The following is a 20,897-nucleotide window of genomic DNA, read 5'->3' as shown; positions in this document are numbered from 1 at the left end:
AGAATTTAATTTAAAAAGTAAACCAAACCTGATGACTGACAACTTCCTCTTCATCCTGGGAAGGCTATCCTGACCTCCGGTGTTTCCTTGCCTCTGCCTTCTGTGCCTCGTGCCCATCTCTGCCAGAGTGCATACCTCACCACTGTGATGGGTTTTTTTTTAAGTTTATTTATTATTTATTTTTGGTAATGTCTACACCCAATGTGGGGCTCGAACTCATGATCACGAGATCATCAGTAGCATGTACTTTCTACTGAGCCAGCTAGGTGCCCCATGATCACTTTCTTTTCTTTTCTTTTCTTTCTTTCTTTTTTTTTTTTTTTTTAAGATTTTATTTATTTGAGAGAGAGAGGGAGAGAGAGAGAGCATATGTGAGCATGAGCTGGGGGAGAGGGAAAAGCAGACTTCCTGCTGAGTAGGACCCTGAGATCATGACCACGAGCCAAAGGCAGAATTTTAACTGACTGAGCCACCCAGGTACCCGACTGCCCCCCCATGTCCCGTGATCACTTTTTTTTAAACAGTTTTATTGAGATGTAACTCACATACCAAAAAATTTAGCCATTTGAAGTGCATAATCCAGTGGCTTTTAGCATATTCACAGATCTGTGCGACCATTATCACAATCCATTTCAGACCATTCTCATTACCTCAAAAGAAACCTGACACCCCTTAGCTGACACCCCCAACCTACTCTCACCCCCAGCTCTAGGTAACCATTACTCTGTTTTGTGTCTCTGTGGATTTGCCTATTCTGGGCATTTCATGTAAATGGAATCATACAATACGTGGCCTTCTGTGACTGACTTCTTTCACTTAATATAATGGTGTCAATGTCTGTCTGTGTTATAGCATCTGCCAGCACTTTGTTTCTTTTTCTTGCTGAATAATATTCCATTCGATGGACTCAACAAATTTTATTAATCCTTTCATCCATTGATGGACATTTGGGTTATTTCTACTCTTTGACTATTATGAATGATGCTGCTATGACCATTGGTATACAAGTTGTGGTGTGGACCTGTTTTCATTTCATCTGGGCATATACACCTAGGAGTGGGGTTGTAAGTCATGTGGATTCTGTCTGTTTGAGCTTTTGAGGAACTGTCCCACTGTTTTCTACAGTGGGTGCAACAACTTATATCCCCACCAGCAGTATATGACGGTCCCAGTTTCTTTACTTCCTCAACATTTGCTATTACCTCTCTCTCTCCTTTTTTTAAAAAGATTTTATTTTTACGTAATCTCTACACCCAACTTGGGGCTTGACCTTACAACTCTGGGATCAAGAGTTGCATGCTCTACTGACCGAGCCAGCCAGATGCCCCATTGCTGTCTGTCTTTTTGGTTATAGCCATCCCGGTGGCTGTGAAGTTGTATCTCCTTGTGGCTGTGATTTGCATTTCCCTGGTCACTGAGGGTATTGAGCATCTTTTCATGGGCTTATTGGCCACTTGTATATCATCTTTGGGGAAATGTCTGTTCAGGTCCTTTGCCTGTTTTTAAGCTGGGTTATTTGTCTTTGTATTATTAGGTAAGAGTTCTTTATGTAAACACAAGTCCCTCATTAGATATACAGTTTGCACTACTGCATTTTGGGCTGGATTATTCTTTGTGGTGGGGGGCTGTCCTGTGCACTGTAGAATATTCAGGAGCCTCCTTGGCCTCTACCCACTAGATGTCAGTAGTACACTCCTCCCAACCCCCAATTATGACACTAAAAATTGCAGCCAAAGATCCCCTGGGGCCATGGGCAAAATAGCCCCCATTGAGAACCGCTGATTTTTAGAAATCCACTTTCGTTCCTCTCTCCTCCATCCTATTCCCTCCCTTCCTTTATGGTAGTCATTAATTGTATTTTTTAATAGGTTGTCTTTCTTTCTTTCTTTCTTTCTTTCTTTCTTTCTTTCTTTCTTTCTTTCATAGGTTATCTCTCCATTTAAAAAATACAAGTAAACCTATATGTCTGCTTATAACCCCCTCTCCTTCTTAGATAAATGGTAGCATGCTCTGCACATTTTTTTCTGCCTTGCTTTTTTAACTTAACATTATATGCTGGAGATCACTCCACGACAGGATGTAGAGATATTCTTCACTCTTTTTATAGCTTGCAATTCAGACCATAATGAACCATAACTTCCCAGCCAGATGGTACTTTTAAGTCCTATGCTCAGAAGACCTAATACTAGTGAAGAGTTCCTTATGAAGCTTTATTATAAGCATATTTCCTGACTAATGGCTGAAATGGCTGTGCAGGCAAATCATGGGTTTTCTTTCCTAAGATAATACTTTGGGATAGGAAGTGATTTGACGGGGGGGGAGGGGGGGCTAGGAAGTGATTTGACCAGTAGGTGCCACTGTTAGATAGCTTTGGTAAGCTTTGGCAAGTCTTTGCGGACTACTCTTTGTACTGTGTGTGCGCGCGCGCGTGTGTGTGCGTGATAGCACACTTGTACCCAAACACATATATGGTTATTTATTTCCTTTTTAACAAATCCATTGGCTAGCATGCTTGAGACACTGTGCCCCCTGGTTTTTTGCGCTGCTCACTCCCTGTCAGTGCACAGGGAACTTCCACATGCTTCCCTGCTGTATGCATCATTTATTTAACAAGTCTCATACTAATGAATATTTAGGTCGTGTCCATTATTTTGCTACTTTAAATCATGTTGCAAATTAGTATCCGTGTACATCTGTCCTTGCGGCCCGTGCATGCACATTTCTATGGGATGTGTTCCTGGAAGGGGAATTACTAAGTCTGAGGATCTGTGCATTTTGCATTTTGATAGCTTCTATACTCATAAGTGAGATGGGAACAATAAAACCTAATTGCTACTGAACATCTTTATGGCCTGCGATCAGTTTGTTGGAGAAAAATAGCCTTAAGAGGCAGCATTTGTGCTGATGGTGAGAAGTCCTATTAAGGAGAACGGCTAAGGGAATAGAATCATCAGGCAGCAGATACCAGGCAGCCTGGGGAAATAGCTTAAACTTGAGCAAGTAACAATGACTTACAGCGGGTAATGGTCATTCTGGCCCTTCCAGCTAAAAAAGTAAATAATTCGGAAACCAGGAGCCTCCTTTAGGGTATATTTGCTGCTAAAATGTGTTTCATAGGTGTGGAGGAGGAAAAATAATCTTTCTTCCTCCCTTCTAGGATCTTGGCTGAGACCCGTCTGTCATAAAAGGTTAACAGGACAAAAACAAAGAAAGCGCTTTTTTTTTTTAAATTTTATTTATTTATTTGAGAGAGAGAATATGAGAGGGGGAAGGGTCAGAGGGAGAAGCAGACTCCCCACTGATCAGGGAGCCCAATGTGGAGCTTGATCCCTGGACTCCAGGATCATGATCTGAGCCAAAGGCAGAGGCTTAATCAACTGAGCCACCCAGGCGCTCTGCAAGGAAAGCTTAATAACATATATACCTCCGGTATACATGGGAGAAACCCAGGAAAATGAGTGACTCCCCCACGTGGCCCAAACCATCCTGTTAAATAACCTCTCCAGCTAAAGACAAAAGATGATGTTGGGAGTGGGGAGCCAGTTATGGGGGTTTACCTGGAAAAACAAGGGTATGATTGTGATGCAGATTGAAATCCATGCTTTCTCCATTCATGTGAGTTTCTGGAGATTTAGTCCTGCTCCTCTTCCTGGTACAGAGTGGGAGACACCCTTACAGATGGAGATTTGCCTTTTACATGTAGATGCGTCTTCCCGCAGTAGAGACGTCGGCATCCGGGAGAGATATCTAAGAGAAGGTATCTCTTATACACACAAAAGGAGAAATAGAGTTTCTCTAAGAGTAAAGGTAGACTCTGGGACTACCAGGAGAGAGTGAATAAAATTTATTTTATTGTGTCATTTTTCTGCTTAATCCACAAGGTGAAATAGCAGGCTCTGGGAATTTCCTGAATATTTAGGGTTCTACAGCAAGTCTGATTTTTTGGCTGGCTTTAGAGTAGGTTTACCTGCTTTCTGGACAGGGCTTACCAGGAACGCAGCTGTGGGTGACTTGCATTCTGACTCTGTATCAATCACATGGCTGCTGCTGATACCCTTGACCTTGAGTTTGGCTTCAGATCTCTCCAGTTCATGTGGAGGATAGTTGATGGCACTGTGTACTTTATATTTAGAATATTTTTGGGTTTTGAGACATGTGTAGGAAGAATGATCTCAATCCAATATTTAGGTGTGTGGATATGCTTAATTTTTAGCATTTCTTTTCTGTTTATTGAAAATAGTAAATAAAAACCCCCTGAATTTCCATAAGATACAACACTTGGAAAACAAAATCCGTGTTCCACTTTCACACATATCAGTACACACATGTATACTTGGGTAAAGGTATTCATAAGGAAAAGTGAGGAATTTGAAGCATTTTAAGCAGATGTAAATGGACATTTGAGATTGTGGTATTTGATACTATTTCAGTTTTAGTTATCATAAACAGGACTTCTTTTATCCCTTTTTTGACCCAGGGATTTTCAAAGTTGAAATTAATTTTGCATTCAACACAGCGGATCTGTGGCGTAGTTACATCTAATTAAAAGTCGATTCAGGTGAAGGGTAATTTCTTTTACACATTAGGCATAATTAATGCATGACATTTTTCTACCTCTAGATGAAGCTGTTTGAAATGTTTTTTCTTCCATGTTATTTTTTTCACCAACTTTATATGGAAAGCAAATTAAGAGGCATTAAAACAAACCCAGACTCAGAGTAACCTTTCAGGCGACTTTTTTATTATTTTGAAGGCTGCTTTGCATTTAGAACATTGAGTGAGCGTCTCCCAACTAACAAAACAGTCTTACAGAAGTCCTTTGGAGCTTTGTTGGAGCTGAAGAACTTTTCTTCCCATCAGAGCAGCTGTCGAGAAGGCAGCTATACTATGGCTAAAATAGCCTTTTATGGACCAGTTTGGGAGCCTAATAGTCTTTGAATCCTGTCTCTGTGGGGGCAGTAGGTTGAGAGTTGATATTAGGCTGTTAGCCATAGAAACTGCTTTCTCTCTGGAGAAATAACAGTTCTTCAGGCATGATGGCGGCCGCCTAATGGATAAGGCATCTTCTCCACCCAAGCCTCCCCCTTATGCGGGCCTACTTTTTGGAAAGAGATGGAGTGCGGTGCTTGGAATGAGCCCCCATTAGTGAATCACAAGAGTAGTCTATAATTTTAACAATAAATGACTACATGAGTACTTCAGAGCTAATGTATTTGAAGGCTTTTGTACCTTGAGCTCAAAGGGAAATGCCTTAGGAATAGGTATTTCAACCACTTAAAAGATTTTTCTGCGTTAGAAATAACTGGATGCTAGTGGAAAGAGATTATTAAAAAGAAAAAAGTCACTGTACATTTACAGCTTATCCACTTAAGTGCAGTTCCAAATATAGTGTATTACAAATGAACTGCTGTCACAACCCTGCTTGCAGTTTCGTTGGGGATTCAAGACATGCCGGTGAAACATAACCAAATATATGGGCAGTACGTGCATTGTGCCCACACTAATGCTAGCAGTGTTGTCAACTAGAACTTTCTGCTGTGATAGAATGCTCTGTATTTGTGGGGCTATGGAGCGCTTGAAATGTTGCTAGTGTGGCCAGGGAACTGAACTTTACATTTTATTTAATTTTAATTGATTTAAATGTCCATGGCCACTGTATCTGGTGGCCACAGTATCGCCCAGAGCAGGTAGAATCCAGAATCTGGAAAAAAAATACCGTGGGTTAGAGTAAGAAGGGAAGGTTGGCAAAGGCTCAGAGACTTCATAGAGAGGAGGGGAGGCATCGGCTAGACTGGAATGTCCAGGGTTTGCTCATAAAATACCGAGCGGCTTGGCTGAAGCATGCGGCTCCCATAGGGAAGTGAAGGGAAATAAGGGAGATTGGTGTGGATTTCTGGGGGTCCTTGAGTATCGGTGTCAAAATTAATCCTGAAAGCCCTAGGGAACCAATAAGATACTACCTGTCAACTGTGACGTACTATGCAAATACCTTACTCATTGCTGAAGACTTTCCAATAGGATGAGTGCTTTAGGAAGATTCAGCTGGCCTGGGATTGAGAGAGATGAGAGGGGAGAGAAGACTCTGGGCACAGCACTTGGTTGAGTCTTAAGGCAGCCTCAGTCTGCGATCTAAGGAGCTGCATCGGAGCAGGAGTTAGAGTAGAAAGATCTGGCTGGTGGAGCAGCTTTATGGAATGAATCAACAAGATTTAGTGACTGGATAGTCAAGAATCATTTATTCAGCAAATAGCTCTTGAACCTGTCCCATATGCCAGGCTCCGAGCTAGAGTTGGGGGTACATCAGTGAAAGACCAGATAAAAATCCTTGCCTTGATGGAGCCTACAGTCTAGTGACGATTGAAGTTTTGTGGTTGACAAAGTACTGTTGATTCAAGACGAAATTCAGGTGAATCCTGTTGGGTATGGCAGATGAGATCAGTGTTGGAAACTAGGCCAAAAAAGCCAAGGAAGAAGACATGTACATACACCCATACTACATACAACACTCCATACGTTTTCACCCTTCTTGAAGGTCCTCAGATGATAATTTGTCCAAGTCAGTAAATCATAGCCAGGTGGAGAAGGCATCTCTCCCATGTGTTTCCTGTGCATTGCCGTCATTCCTTTGAGGCCTTCCCAGTTTGCCCCACTTGTCCTGGAGGCCTCCTGCCTAGCCCCAGCCTCCACTCTGTGACCACTCCCCACTGCTTGCAGCCTCTTATTGGTGCCACCTCATCTTCCCGAAGCACATTCGCATCACTTTATGACTCCTACACCTTTCTACTCGCTTTCTGACCTTGGTTTATCATGGCAACCAAGCACTTTCATGATCTGAAGCCAGCATGCCCTCTTTATTCCCTGTAGCTGGCGTTCCACCCAAAACGAAGTATGTGTGTTTCTGAACTGCCTGGTACTTACACATGTATGTACTTGGGGTGTTTTCTCTCTCTCTCAGTTTTTTAAAAAAATTTAGTTATTTAAGTGATCTCTACACCCAGCGTGGGGCTTAAACTCACGACCCAGAGATCAAGAATCGCATGTTCTTCTGTCTGAGCCAGCCAGGCGTCCCGTGTTTTCTCTCTTTTATTTATTTATTTTTAAAAGATTTTATTTATTTATATGACAGAGAGACAGCCAGCGAGAGAGGGAACACAGCAGGGGAGTGGGAGAGGAAGAAGCAGGCTCCTAGTGGAGGAGCCCGATGTGGGACTCGATCCCGGAACGCTGGGATCACTCCCTGAGCCAAAGGCAAACGCTTAATGACTGCACCACCCAGGTGCCCCTGTTTTCTCTCTTTTAGATAGCCCAGTGCTGCGCCTTCCCTGAAGGTTCCCCTCAAGGCTTTTCCTACAAATCCCAGTTGGAAATACTACTTTTGCAATTAAGCCTTTTCCTGACCTGATCCCAGACTTGCCAACTTAGGATCTCAGAGGTCTAGAAATTTCTATCTCTTATGGCATCTTGGGTAATGCCTTGCCCATAGTAGTTGCTTTATACATGGTGGAGTGGAAAGAGGTAACATATATTTGTACTCTGAGGGGCCGATTAAGAGCCAGAACATAGGCTAAAATGGGAAGCTAGCATGACCTAGATATTAGAGCTTAGCAGACACCCATAAACAAAAAATAAGACCCAAAACTATAGACTAATGTTGGTTATTAATAAAGATGTAAAAATCTTATATTTTTATTTTGTTTTTTTTTATTTTTATTTTTTTAAAGATTTTATTTATTCATTCGACAGAGATAGAGACAGCCAGTGAGAGAGGGAACACAAGCAGGGGGAGTGGGAGAGGAAGAAGCAGGCTCCTAGCGGAGGAGCCTGATGTGGGGCTCGATCCCATAACGCCGGGATCACGCCCTGAGCTGAAGGCAGACGCTTAACCGCTGTGCCACCCAGGCGCCCCAAAATCTTATATTTTTAAAAAAGAATTTATTTATTTGACAGAGAGGGAGAGAGAGAGTACAAGCAGGGGGAGCAGCAGAGGGAGAGGGAGAAACAGACTCCCCACTGAGCAGGGAGCCTGATGTGGGGCTTGATCCCAGGACCCTGGGATCATGACCTGAGCCAAAGGCAGATGCTTAACTGGCTGAGCTACCCAGGCGCCCCAAAGATGTGAAAATCTTAAATACAATTAATATTAGAGTGGCTAATTTAACAGCATTAAAGAATAATTGATCATGACTGGACAGTGTGTTTGTCCTGGGGATTGAATTGATTGACACATTATATCGATCAGACAAAAGAAAGAACCGCCATATCACCATAGATGCTCTGTAGGCACTCTACAAAACCTAAACCCTCACGCTCACAATCTCATAACAAACTAGGAAGAGAAGGGGAGTTCTTTTTTTTTTTTTTTAATATTTTACTTATGTATTTGAGAAGGAGAGAGAGAGCATGAGTGGGAGGAGGAGCAGAGGGAGAGGGACAAGCAGACTCCAAGATGAGCACAGAGCTTGATGTGGGGCTCGATGTCATGACCCTGAGATCATGACCTGAGCTGAAAACAAAAGCTTGATGCTTAACCAACTGAGCCACCCAGGTGGCTGGAGAAGGGGAGTTCTCTTTTTCTTTTTCTTTTTTTTTTAAAAAGATTTTATTTATTTATTCATGAGAGACAGAGAGGTAGAGGCAGAGGGAGAAGCAGGCTCCCCAAGGAGGAGGGAGCTCCATGCGGGACTCAACCCAGGACCCTGGGATCATGACCCAAGCCAGAGGCAGACACTTAACCGACTGAGGCACCCAGGTGCCCCAGAAGGGGACTTCTTAAACAAGAGAAAGATTATCTTTTACAAACCAATATCAGACAGTAAACTCAATGGGGAAATAATGGGGGATTCCTATTAAAACTAGGAATGAATAAAAGATATGCACTATTGTGACTAATAAAGTTGTTAAAATGAGACCAACTAATGCTGTCTGGAGAGTGCAGCTGGCGTTTTCCTGCCTGTTTGTAGATTTTTTAATCAATACAATCTTTTGGAGAAACAATTAGGTGGTCTGTTTCACAAACTATAAAAATATTCATACCCTCTGACCCAGACATTTGCTTCTCAGTAATTCTCCTGAGGAAATGTGGTATGTTGACAGAGATATGAACAGGTATTCATTATAGCATTATTCAGGAGAATCAGAAATGGCAACAATTGAAATGGCCCACAATGGGGAAATAGTTAAGACTATTATGGGGTATCCCTGCAGTGGAGTATAATGAGCCATTAGAAATGTTTAAGGCTTTTGATGCAATAAAAATGCTCTTGTATCAAATTAGAATGATACAGATTGCATTTAAAGATTTCCTCGCTGTGTGTAAAAATCTCCTTTGTTTCTTGGTGGTAGGGTTAGAAGTAATTTTTCTTTCTTTCTTTTTTTTTTTTTTTTTTTTTTTTTTTTTGGTTAAATTCCTCTCCAACACTCCCTCTCCCTCCTTCCCCCAAGCTGGACTCAGCAAGTGGAACTTGAGGCAAGCTAGCTGTTTCTCAGATCCTGAGAGTCCCAGCAGCACGGGGTGCCAGAGCTGGGGGGGCCCTATGTCTTCCTGTCCCTTTTATTTTACACATTCCATGCCAAAACCAAGGCCACCTCCTTAGTGATGGAGCAGAACTGACTCTTGTTCCCGGAATGTTTTTACTCCCCAAGAGGGTCATTGATTCAAAAAACACAGTGAGTGCTGGAGGTGACTTTAAAGACAAGTGTCTATTTTTTGGAGTCTGCTCCCCACTAGCTGTTTACTAGAGTTGAAATTGGAAATGATGTGAGCTCTGAGTGGCTGGGGAGGGAGAGCAGAAACAGGGCTATTTTGATGGAAGACTGGAGTAAGGACGTTGGTTTGGCACGTCAGAATTCTTTCTAAGCCTCTGACACTACCTTTGCAGTCTTGGTGAAGATCATGAAACTGTTCTCAGCCTTTCTTAAAAAATAAAATTTAAAAAAAGGTATAAAATTAAATGCATTAAACTAAGGTTACTTTCAAGTCTATTAAAACATGGGGATCAGTACTTGACAAGGAGAGACATGTCTAAGAATTTCTTTATTAACAATAATAGGACCTCACTGCCAGATCATTTTAATTGCAAAGAATTAAACAGAGACATTAGCGATTGCCTATAGAATGGGGCCACATCCCAGGTACTCTTCTTTTGGTGGTTGGAATGATGATATATTGTTTTGTTTTTTTTCCTTCACTGGGATATCTTCTTCACTAACACCTGGAATTCTTCAAAACTAACTTCTCCATCTCCATTCTTGTCCAGTTCTTGAAAGAGGTCATCTAGGGTGCTGGGGCCCTGGTTTTAGATGAGAAGGATGGGAAAGGGGAGAGGAGAGAAAAATGAATCGGTTACCGCTATCCATTTTCTGAAATTAGATGCTGGGTCTGTGTTCCAACAAGGCAGCTGAGGTTTCGGTTACATGCTGCTCCATGTCACCGAACTGGATACCTGGTTTTTCCTATATCACACATTGATCTTTTTGTAAAAAAAAAATTTCATTTATTTCGAAAGAGAAAGAGAGAGAGTGTGTGTATGTGCAAGCAGGGGGAGGGGCAGAGGCAGAGAGAGAGAGAGAGAGAATCTGAAGCAGACCCCCTGCTGAGCACAGAGTCCTACACGGGGCTGGATCCCAGGACCCTGAGATCATGACCTGAGCTGAAATCAAGAGTCAGATGCTCAACCAACTGAGCCACCCAGGTGCCGCACACATTTATCATTTTAATATCGATAACATGTGTTTTAATATACAGTTGACCCTTGAACAATGCAGGGGTTACAGGCACCAACCCCTCACTCAGTCGAAAATATGATGGTAACTTTTGCCTCCCCCCAAACGTAATGACTAAGAGCCTACTGTTGACCAGAAGCCTTCCTGATGACATAGAAAGCTGATGAACACAGATTTTGTATGTTATATGTATTAAATACTGTATCTTACAATCAAGTAAGCTAGAGAAGAGTGTTATTATGGAATTCATAAGGAAGAAAAAATACATTTATAGTACTGTAAAAAAAATCCACGTATAAGAGGACCCATGCAGTTCAAACCCATGTTGTATAAGGGTCAACAGTAATTGGTTTTCTGTGTCATCTTAAGTATTTTTCTTTATGCCTCTAAAAACATTCTTTTGAGAAGGAATCTGAAGGCTTCACTGGACTGCCGAGGAGCCCATGGCCCACAAACAGTTGAGGATTCGTGCCCCAAGGTTTTCCTGGGAGCTGGTTCTATGTAACCTGAGGCAGCACGGTGCCATGGGCTTTCTCTAGCCTGTGCACTGCTCCCAACTACCCTGGAGGAGGGGATCCCCTTTACAGAGGAGGGAACTGTGCTCCGGGACAGCTGCTAACTGGCTCCAGGGCCCACAGCTGGTAAACAGGGGCTGGAGGTGTAAACATTGACTCTAGAGCTCAAGGCCTTAACTAGGATCAACCCCAGTTTTTCCTAAGCCCCCAGGTTGCGGCCCACCTCTACACTCTGCACATGACTGGGTCGGTGGTTCTCACACTTTGGTGCACAGCGGAGTCACCGGATGGGCTTGCTGACCTTAGGAAATACAGACTGACAGATCCCACTCCCAGAGTTTCTGATTCGCTAGGCCCGGGAATCTATACTTCCAACAGGACCCCAGGTGGTGTTGATGCTGCTGGTCCAGGACCGATCGATCACACTTGGAGAATCACTGCATGAGATGTTGCAAGAGATCATGTTAAGCTTGACTCCCTTTTGACTAGTGCTACTGCTGTAGTGTTTTAAGCAGGGTTAAGTTTTGTCTCTGGCCTAAAACTCAAATCTTAAAGCCATTACAGCTCTGCCTTTCAGGTAGGAGTTGAGCTGGGGTGAAATAGTACCTAGGAAACTCACTGAAATAACGGTTTAGTTTATAAGTCAGCTTCAACATTTTTTAAAAATTGTGGTAACATTTACCATCGTCATTATTTTTTTTTAAAGATTTTATTTATTTATTCAACAGAGAGACAGCCAGCGAGAGAGGGAACACAAGCAGGGGGAGTGGGAGAGGAAGAAGCAGGCTCATAACGGAGGAGCCTGATGTGGGGCTCGATCCCAGAACGCCGGGATCACGCCCTGAGCCGAAGGCAGACGCTTAACCACTGTGCCACCCAGGCGCCCCCAGTCTTACCTTTTAAAACAACTTGTTTGAGTAGACTGCCTAGGCTTTCCTGTCAGATTATTTCTTTTTCTTTTTCTTTTTTCTTCTTAATTATTATTATTCCTTCCTATTATTATTTTTCTTCCTTTTGGAAAAATTTCAGAATGTTTTTCATAATGTAATCTTTCTCAGAAAACTTTGTCTTAATTTTTAATTAAAAAGTTTCTTTTTCTGGGGCACCTGGCTGGCTCATTTGGTACTGCACGCAACTCTCGATCTCAGGGTCCTGAGTTCAAGTCCCACATTGGGCATAGGGCTTACTTAAAAGTAAGTGAATAAAATAAAAATCAGGAAAGTTTTTTTTTTTAAGTCTCCTTTTCTGCTAGTTCCTTTAACCTGTTTTTAAAAATTATTTTATATTTTAACTGTAAGCAAATGAGGAGAGATTGGGTTATAAGGTCATTGAATTCGGCCACTTTTTAGTACTAACACCAGAAATGTCAACAACTACGACCAGAAACCTCCTCCCACTTCATCCTGGTAAAAGCGACATTTCTGGTTAAAATCTTGTTAGCAAATGTTTCTTCTGAAGTTACAGCTAAATAGTGACCAAGGCGGATGAAACAGTCGCATGGTCGCTTCCATTTTGCAGATGGCTTTTAGTTGTGAAGGAGAGAAAAGTGTATTGGAGCAAAGGAAGATCAGCCCGCCTCTCTCTCCTATTATTGCCTCAAGATGCACTTCGATTTGGACAACTCTGGGATGGTTTTGAGGAGAAACTGTGTGGCTCAAGAGATTTAATCCCTTCCTGGAAGTTGTTTAGAAATGCATGACTGCCTCATTAACACAGATTTAGGTGCTTAACACAAATTAACACAAATTTAAATGCTTTTGAAATATTAATGGGCTTCGCCAGATGGCAATTTGTCAGCGCAAAGTGGGTTTTCTCTATGGATTGCCTAGTAAGTGTTGGTCTTCTTGACAGATCCTACCTATAATGGTGAAGCCCGTCCAAAGCCAACTAATATTATTTTGCACACCTCTTTGTTTTCCTAAAAGCCTGGCCCGGGGGTGCTGAGTCCAGGCTGAAGGCCTTAGCGTGTTGGCTTGGTGACCACCCAAGAAGACTTGGGTCTTCCAGGCCTAGCTTCATTGAAAGTGCGCTCACTGCTTCCTTTTCCTCTGGCTGGTCGTGGAGAGTTCTGTGCCCAGGCTGTGGGGCATAGAAGGCTTGGCCCCTGCTTTCTAAGTGCTTGCCATCTGAGATGTGGTCTGCCACCAGGGAAGAAAACACACGTTCAAGGGCCCTTAGTCAAGGGATGCCCGCGCCTTGGCCGCTGTGTGCTCTGCCCCAGAACTCGGAGCCCCGAGTTCAGTACTGCATCCCTCCACCTCTCCTGCGTTCTCTCTTCTCCGCTCCCCTCCCCTCCCCTCCCTCCTCACCCCCTGAGGCCCCGTTCAGGGCTCCGCGGTGGCGCACTCACTTTCAGTAAACTGGGGAATTCCGTCTGAATCAATAGCTTCAGCTCCTCCTTCGACAGCTGGTCTGGATCGCCTTCTTTGGCGGCGTATTTTTCAAAAATGTTCTTGAGTTCTTCGGGAGACTTTTTTACGCTCATTGCGGTGGCCTGTAAATTGGGAAAGAAATGAACTCACCAAAAAGTGGAGTTTTATACTGATGATTGCCGCCACTGCAGTGCCTAATACTAATCATCTTAGTATGTTAAATGTCTGTTTTTAGAGTCCATCTGTGAGGAGACAGTCCCTGGAGCCAAACCCTTTTATTAGAAATTGCGACATTCTCCACTTTGTATGCACCTGGTCTGTGCTCCGTAGGCTGTGGTCTCGAAGAAAGCTTTTAGCTTCAAAATTACTGGTAATATCTTTAGATGGCACAAACCCACTTTTTCTCCTGACCATTATCTTTCACACCATTCTGGAAGGAAGCAGAAGGAGCACCAGGTAGTACGAAAATCACACTTACCTGGTTGCCCAGCAGCAAGGCAGCTAGAAGAACCAGGTAGGAGTGTAAAGAGTTGAGCAGGATCCTGACTTTTATAGTCTTCACAGACACACCACCCTGATTATGAAATTTTCCTTTTGTTTGCCATTTAAGGGTAATTATTAATGGTTTTTGAAACCCAAGCTTAAGACTGCACGAACCTCATAATTAAGGGCAAGAGCCAATAAATGGCCACCTCCACAGTTGCTTAATGGTTCAGAGTCCCAAGAGTAAACTTGGATTTTTTTTTTTCCCCTTACATTGTATTTTCCCTCCAATGTGGCATTATGATATTTGCTCACTCTTCACATTTCAGAAAGCTGAACTGTGGCGGGTTGGATATTTTTCAGTTTAGTTCCGTATTTAGGCTTGAAATAATAACTTCCTTCACATCCAGAAAAAAGAAATGCTATAATGGATGGTTCATACTCTATAGTTTAAGAAATTGCAATATGGCCCTTGAAGTCCCTCTGATGTTTCGTATAGATTAGGTGCTTAAATATTCAAATAACTGGATGAATGAATGAATGCACAGAAGTATCACTGAAAAGCATGCTTAAGAAGTGGGGAGAAGATACGCAATAATTTGTGCTTTTATTTAGCAAAGCAAGATTACCAAGTAGCATGGTAATTTTTCAACTTTTTCATTATTCGTTGTTCCCATATCTGCCTTTTTATTTCTCGTTACCCCTTTCCTTACCACATATATGTATATATGAATTTTTTTTATTGAAGTAGAGTTGACACACAATTTTATATTCGTTTCAGGTGTACGACTTTGTTTCCCCCCAAATATATTTTGTTGATCATTCTAAAAACTTGTGAAAACACTTGACTTACTTTTATTCAGTTGGAAATACTTCAAACTTGTGGACCTGCCAGGATTTAAAGCTGGAGACTAAATTTATTTCTATTGAAAGAGTTCCATGAAAGAACAAGGACATTTCCAGAGGACATTAATCTAATACTGATTGTAACTCACAATAAAGGTTTCCAGATTGACTTTAAGAGCTCTTATCAGCTTTTAAATACTTGCACGCTTCCACGCTTGTATAATTTTCTCTGACCCTTCATTATGTCGTGTATAAATTGAGCGTTATACTATTGGACTGTATTTTTCTCTGACACTTTTCAGTTCTAAACTTCTAGGGCCTTATTTACCTCGGAGAACAAATGTGAAATCTTAATAGTTTCTTAAAAACTTCCCGCCAGTCCTGAGCATTTATCATTCCATGTGCCTTCACTGTCCTTGTATATGTTATTCTTGCTTTTATTACGTATTCTTTGACTTTGGTATTCACCAATATTGAATATATATGAGCTCACTTCTTGGAGTAAAGATAAGGATTCTGGGTTTAGTTGTAAGATTTTATGCAAAAAGATTCTGATTTTGGCAATGCATTTTCATCAAGATTTTAGAGAATTTCTGGTGTTTTTATACTTATGCTCTGTTTTACTTGGGAGGAAGTCGGCTTTTGTTGAACAATCATAGCAAAAAATATCTTTTCCTTCCAACACCCTTTTAAAAAATTTCCAGTCTACAGAAAAGTTGCAGTAGTCGGTGAATACCAACCTACCTTTTGCCTACATTCATTTAAGAATCAGTTGCCGACTGATTTTCCCCCGAAATACCTCAGCATCTTCTCTCCTAAGGGCAAGGACATTCTTCTATACGACCACAATGCCATTATCACAGGCCGAATTCAAATCTCTCCAAATGTGGAAATAGTATCTTAAGTCATCTGTTCTCTCAAATTACCACCTGTGAGCTAAACTCAACATGGCACTTGTTATATTTTTGGAGTCTATATTGAAGAAATGGTTTCAATAACTGTATAATGTATAACTATAATTTTAATAACTGTGTATTATAGGACAGATATATGTTACATATAACACATGGCATATATTGCATATATGGGGGGTGTGTGTGTGTGTGCATGTGCGTGATATTAAGTCTAGGAGAAACATTTGGGACAATTTGGTTAAGTCTTTAAGGCTTCACATCTACAGTTTCAAGGGAGAACCTCTGATTAAAAGAGGTCCAGTGCTGGGACACCTGGCTGGCTCAGTCTGTAGAGCAAGCAACTTTTCATCTCAGGGTTGTAAGTTCGAGCCCCCTGTTGGGTGTAGAGATTACTTAAAAATAAAATCTTTAAAAAAAAATAAAAGAGGTCCAGTGCTATTTGTTCTCAGAACTTACGCTTGTAGTAAACACTAACAGAACTTGAAAAATGACCCGTGGGTTTTAAATTTTCACTTGCTCACCTCTGCCAGGCATGTCTCATCTCTTTTGTTTCTCTTTACCTATGGGCTCCAGTGTGAGGATAAACCTGCAGTGGGAAACATGAAATCCACCAATAGATATTCTCATGAAACATTAACTAAAAATATATGGAGACGGGCGATAAACACAGGGTGTGTTCAAAAGAGTGCATTTTGAAACTAGAGAAGGGGGAAAATGACAGGCACAAGATTGGTAATGGAAAAATGGAGAGGCAAAGGTTATTTATCACTCACCATTCAATTGCTTGATCTTTGGACAGACTTAAGTTTTTCTTAGGGAAGCCAAGAGTAACTTATTTGCAAAGCTCTGGTACCACAGGTGTCCGTAGCTGTGTTATTTGATTCGAAGTCCACAGCGGGTAGTGCCTCGGAAAGCACCTTTGGAAGGGGGTCAGCGTCAGGCCCTGCAAAACAAAATGGGCAGCAGTGCTATCCTGAGTTTGTGTTGTCTTTGATCCTGAGGTTTAGAAAAGAGCCTGACCACTAAGGCACAGCTGTCCCTAAATGCTGTGCGACATCTTCCCCTTGCCTGCCTACTCTGTGCCCTACCACTGACTTCACCTTCTTCTCATGGAGGGCTGGCTCTTCCCGTGGCTGAGGGCTGCCCTTGGCCACAGCACCCTCTGTGGAGTGGGTACTGCTGTTATCTCCAGTCTACAGAGACGTTCAAGGAGCAGCTCAAGGTCACGGCGCTGGGCAGTGCTAGAGCTGGGATTCTGGTCCAGGCCCAGGCTGCACCCTCAGCCGCCATGCTGCCTCCCCCTCTCAGGAGGAGGGCTTCTGTGAGGAGAGCTGCTCAACGTTAGTGTGAGGCCCAGAGGTAGGACTTAAGTGTTACGTTCACAGTTGAAGGTATAAGAATGTTCTTTTTCTGATGGAAGTAATGCAGGCTTTCTTTTACTGGGAAAATGAGTTGAAAAGACTGGAAAATATATAGGTATTTATGGGAGTGCTTAGTGCCTTCACCAGTGTGGATGCCGTCATCCCGCTGCTGGTGATGAGGTGGGCAGGGAAATAACAGTTCTGTGTCGGGTGAGACGCTCAGCGGTGCCCATGCCTCAGAGCCGGGCACTGCTCCTCCCCTCCCCCATGCTGAAACGATCCGCCTGGAGCTCGGGACAGTCCACAGCATCTCAAAGACCCCTCCGTTGCTCATTGGCCACCCACCAGTCCCTTAGTCTGCTCTATCCGTTTCTGATAAAAATCCGGGGAGATTTAATTATAGAGCACTTGACTGGAACCTGACATTGTGTTGAACTCTGGTGGAGAGAGAGAAAAAGATCCAGTCCTTGTGCTTGATGAGCCCGCCCTTGAGCCCATGAGAGGAGGCACGTAAAGGCAACGATGGAGGGGGTTAAGGTTGTGTACAGTGAAGGGCTATATTACTTTCCTCTGGCTTCTGTGACAAATGATCGCAAACTTAGTGGCTTAAAACAACACAATTTTTTTTTCTTACAGTCCTGGAACTCAGAAGTATAAAGTGGGTAGGCAGGGCTGCCATTCCTTCTGGAAGCTCTAGGGGAGAATCTGTTTCTTTGCCTTTTCCAGCTTCTAGCATCTTCCAGTCGCTCTCTCTTTCTTTTCTCTCTGACCACCACTTTGTCACCCGTCTCCTTCTTTCATTCGGACTCTCCTGCCTCCGTCTTATAAAGACCCTGTGGTTAAAGGGGCACCTGGGTGACTCAGTCAGTTAAGCGTCAGACTCTTGATTTCAGCTCAGGTCATGATCTCAGGGTTGTGAGATTGAGCCCCGCATTGGGCTCTGTGCTCAGTGTGGAGTCTATTTGAGATTCTCTCTCTTCCTCTCCCTCTATCCCTTCCCATGCTCGCTCATGCACTCTCTTTCTCTGTCAAATAAATAAATCTTAAAAAAAAATTTAAAGACCCTGTGGTTACATTGGGCCCACCCAGCTAACCCAAGACAGCCTTCCCATCTCAACAGCCTTAATTTACTCAGGTCCGCAAAGTCTCTTTTGCCATGTAAGGTAACCTCTTCACAGGTTCCAAGGACTAGGGCATGAACCTCTTTGTGGGGGTTATTCAGCCTACCACAAGGACTAATTCAAAATGAATTCACAGCGTATAGGTGATTTATTTGGTTGGGTGAGCATAACAGCATGGTGTTAATTTGGGCCAGTAAGGAGAACTAGAGGGTGCCCTGAAAACATGGGCCTATGTGGAATGGTGGGGAGAAGGCGTTTTAGGAAAAGTAGTGAAGAGGCAATATATGTGTAGAGGGGTTGTGGGGAGGGGAGCAGAGGAGCCATTAGCAATGGACCTCTCTGGCCAAGGTGGAAACCACAGGTTAGAACACGTGAGGAGAGCATAGCCAGACTGGGTTCCCAAATGAGGTGGAACCCGAGCGCCACACGAGGAAGAGTGTCGATTCGCTCTGCAGTGAGGGAGACTACTGGAGCTAGCGTGTGACACAGAATGAGTTCATACTTTATAAGCATCAGTTGGGTCATACTTTGTGCACAACTTGAATATGACTCATCAAGCATAGAAATCAGAAGCGGGCTTGAAAAAAAATGAGCAGAAAAAACTAATGGGCAGGAGGAAAGGAATGGGTTGGGGAAATCCTTGTAAAGAATACTTGAGGCATATACTAGAAAGTCTGAGAAAAATCACTGTGTGTTGCCTAAGAGACTGGAAACAGCCTGCTGGGGGGGGGGAGCTCTTTCAGTGTCCCCAAATGAAATGTCCAAAGACAAGGGATAGGAGGGAAGCTGACCTACCTCACGCACTGGAATTTCATCTTTGATAAGAGAACCTAACTTCCCTAGACTTTGTTGTTAAGGCATGTGGGACGCATGAACCCAGTCTTGAACCCATTACACTTTTATCGTGGGCTGCAGAAACTTCAGTAAAGGTTAATTAGTGCTGTATTTATCCTTCTGTGATACTTCTCCATCTAAAGCTTAATCACCACCAGCATTCGTTACTTATTGACCCTTTTTTATTTTTCTTATGCTATATGGCTGGCTCCGTTCCAAGAAAGGACAGATCTGTAGTGGGAATCAGACGACAGGCAGTATTTAGGCAAAATCAGAGCAGGCCAAGACAATCCTTTTGCAATGAAAGAGGCATTTTTCCTCCTAGATGCAAATGTAGGGTATTTTGGAAATGTCAGGATTAAAACTAAAGCGTATTTGAGGGTTTTTAAAATTTTTTTAAAAAGATTTTATTTATTTGAGAGAGATAATAAGCACAGGTGGGGAGGGGCAGAGGGAGAGAGAAAGGGAGAAGCAGGCCCCCCACTGAGCAGGAAGCCCACCTCGGGGCTCGATCCCAGGACCCTGGGATCATGACCTGAGCCGAAAGCAGATGCTTAACCCACTGAGCCACCCAGGAGCCTTGAGAGTTTTTTTTTTTAACTACCCCAGTAATGATAAAGGATATGTTTTGAAACTGATGTCTCTCAGGCTTTTCGTGGAAGGAATACCAGGCACAAAGATGTTTTCCTTAATTTTGTTGCTGAATCAGGTTGCTTATAACCCGAGAGGCAGTCGGTCATACTGCCAACTTCAGAGGTCATGGGAGGGACCTGTAATTGAAGGCAGCTAGTTGGGCCCGACTTGGCCAGAAAGGAACTGTGTTCTCTACCTTCCCCAACCTTCCCCTTCCAGTGTGTTTGTATTCCACCAGCTTGTGCCCGGCCTGGGGGTCCTTTGCCTGAGGGTCTGATAAGCATCTTCGGATGAGGCCTCCTGAGCCAGACCAGAGAGAACAGCAACTCTCCCGCTCGTTCTCGCTCTGCTTTTCGCCTTTCACTGATGTTCGGGACACTGTTCGGCGTTGGAAAGCTACTTCCCTCCGCTCCCCCATCTTTTCTGACATTTTCTTTGCCTTCTCCACTGGTTTCTGTGCTAACACGTTTTAATCAGAGGATCACTGTGGCTGCTATTCCTTGGGATTTCTTTCTGTGTTATCATTTCAGGAGAAGGTTATAGTTACTGCTTCTGAAAACAGCAGGGATAATGTGAACTAATACCCTAGTGGAAGGTCGAAATAATATATTTCACTGTTTGGGCTTTAAATTTGTATTTTCATTAAAATAATACTATGCACAAAGTTTACAAAGCCAACATGTTCCAAAAGGCCTGTAATGAAAATATTTAGTAATCTTCACACCCCCTCTGCCACCCTCAAGTCTTCCAGCTGTTTCTTCTGATATTTACCTCCATGTTTTATTGTTTTTATGTATGTATGTAAACCCTACCCCCAACATGGGGCCCAAACTCACGGCCCCAAGATCAAGAGTCACATGTTCTACTGACTGAGCCAGGCAGGTGCCCCCTACCTCCCTGTTTTTAAGTAATATTCTCATATTGCTCTCTCAGAGATTTCCAGATTTCCATTTATGTTGGAGGAATATTTAACGCCCTCAGGCCACCCCTGTGCCCACTGCTTTTTTCTTTTGAAAATATGTTCTGGTCTTGTGTTTGCCAAGTTCATCTCAAGTAAGCAGTAAGGCACGTTTCCTGTCCTCGGGTGGGTCATTTG

General features: G+C 42.9%; 2 protein-coding genes across 6 annotated transcripts in view; one reads left to right on the top strand and one right to left on the bottom strand.

Moving 5' to 3' along the window:
* Positions 1-20,897, top strand: part of CTPS2 (CTP synthase 2) — a 97,211-nt gene that overhangs the window by 37,835 nt on the left and 38,479 nt on the right. The gene's annotated exons all lie outside the window — the stretch shown is intronic.
* Positions 9,998-14,195, bottom strand: S100G (S100 calcium binding protein G). The gene is made up of 3 exons (XM_026480268.3): positions 14,088-14,195; positions 13,588-13,731; positions 9,998-10,289 (listed from the first exon to the last, which is right to left on the bottom strand). The coding sequence occupies exons 2-3, from the start codon at positions 13,720-13,722 to the stop codon at positions 10,185-10,187; spliced, it is 240 nt and encodes a 79-aa protein (XP_026336053.1). The 5' UTR covers positions 13,723-13,731; positions 14,088-14,195; the 3' UTR covers positions 9,998-10,184.

The sequence above is a fragment of the Ursus arctos genome, chromosome X (genome assembly GCF_023065955.2).
Source record: "Ursus arctos isolate Adak ecotype North America chromosome X, UrsArc2.0, whole genome shotgun sequence".
NCBI classification, from domain to species: Eukaryota; Metazoa; Chordata; class Mammalia; order Carnivora; family Ursidae; genus Ursus; species Ursus arctos.
The sequence above is the reverse complement of the archived record's forward strand: the minus strand, read 5'-3'. Positions and strand labels throughout refer to the sequence as shown.

Bases quoted from the DNA above. Each gene is read 5' to 3' on its own strand.
- S100G (XM_026480268.3), bottom strand. From the start codon at position 13,722: ATGAGCGTAAAAAAGTCTCCCGAAGAACTCAAGAACATTTTTGAAAAA. The intron at 10,290-13,587 runs GTGAGTGCGCCA...ATCTAAAACCAG, and splicing joins AATTCCCCAGTTTACTGAAA to GGCCCCAGCACCCTAGATGA.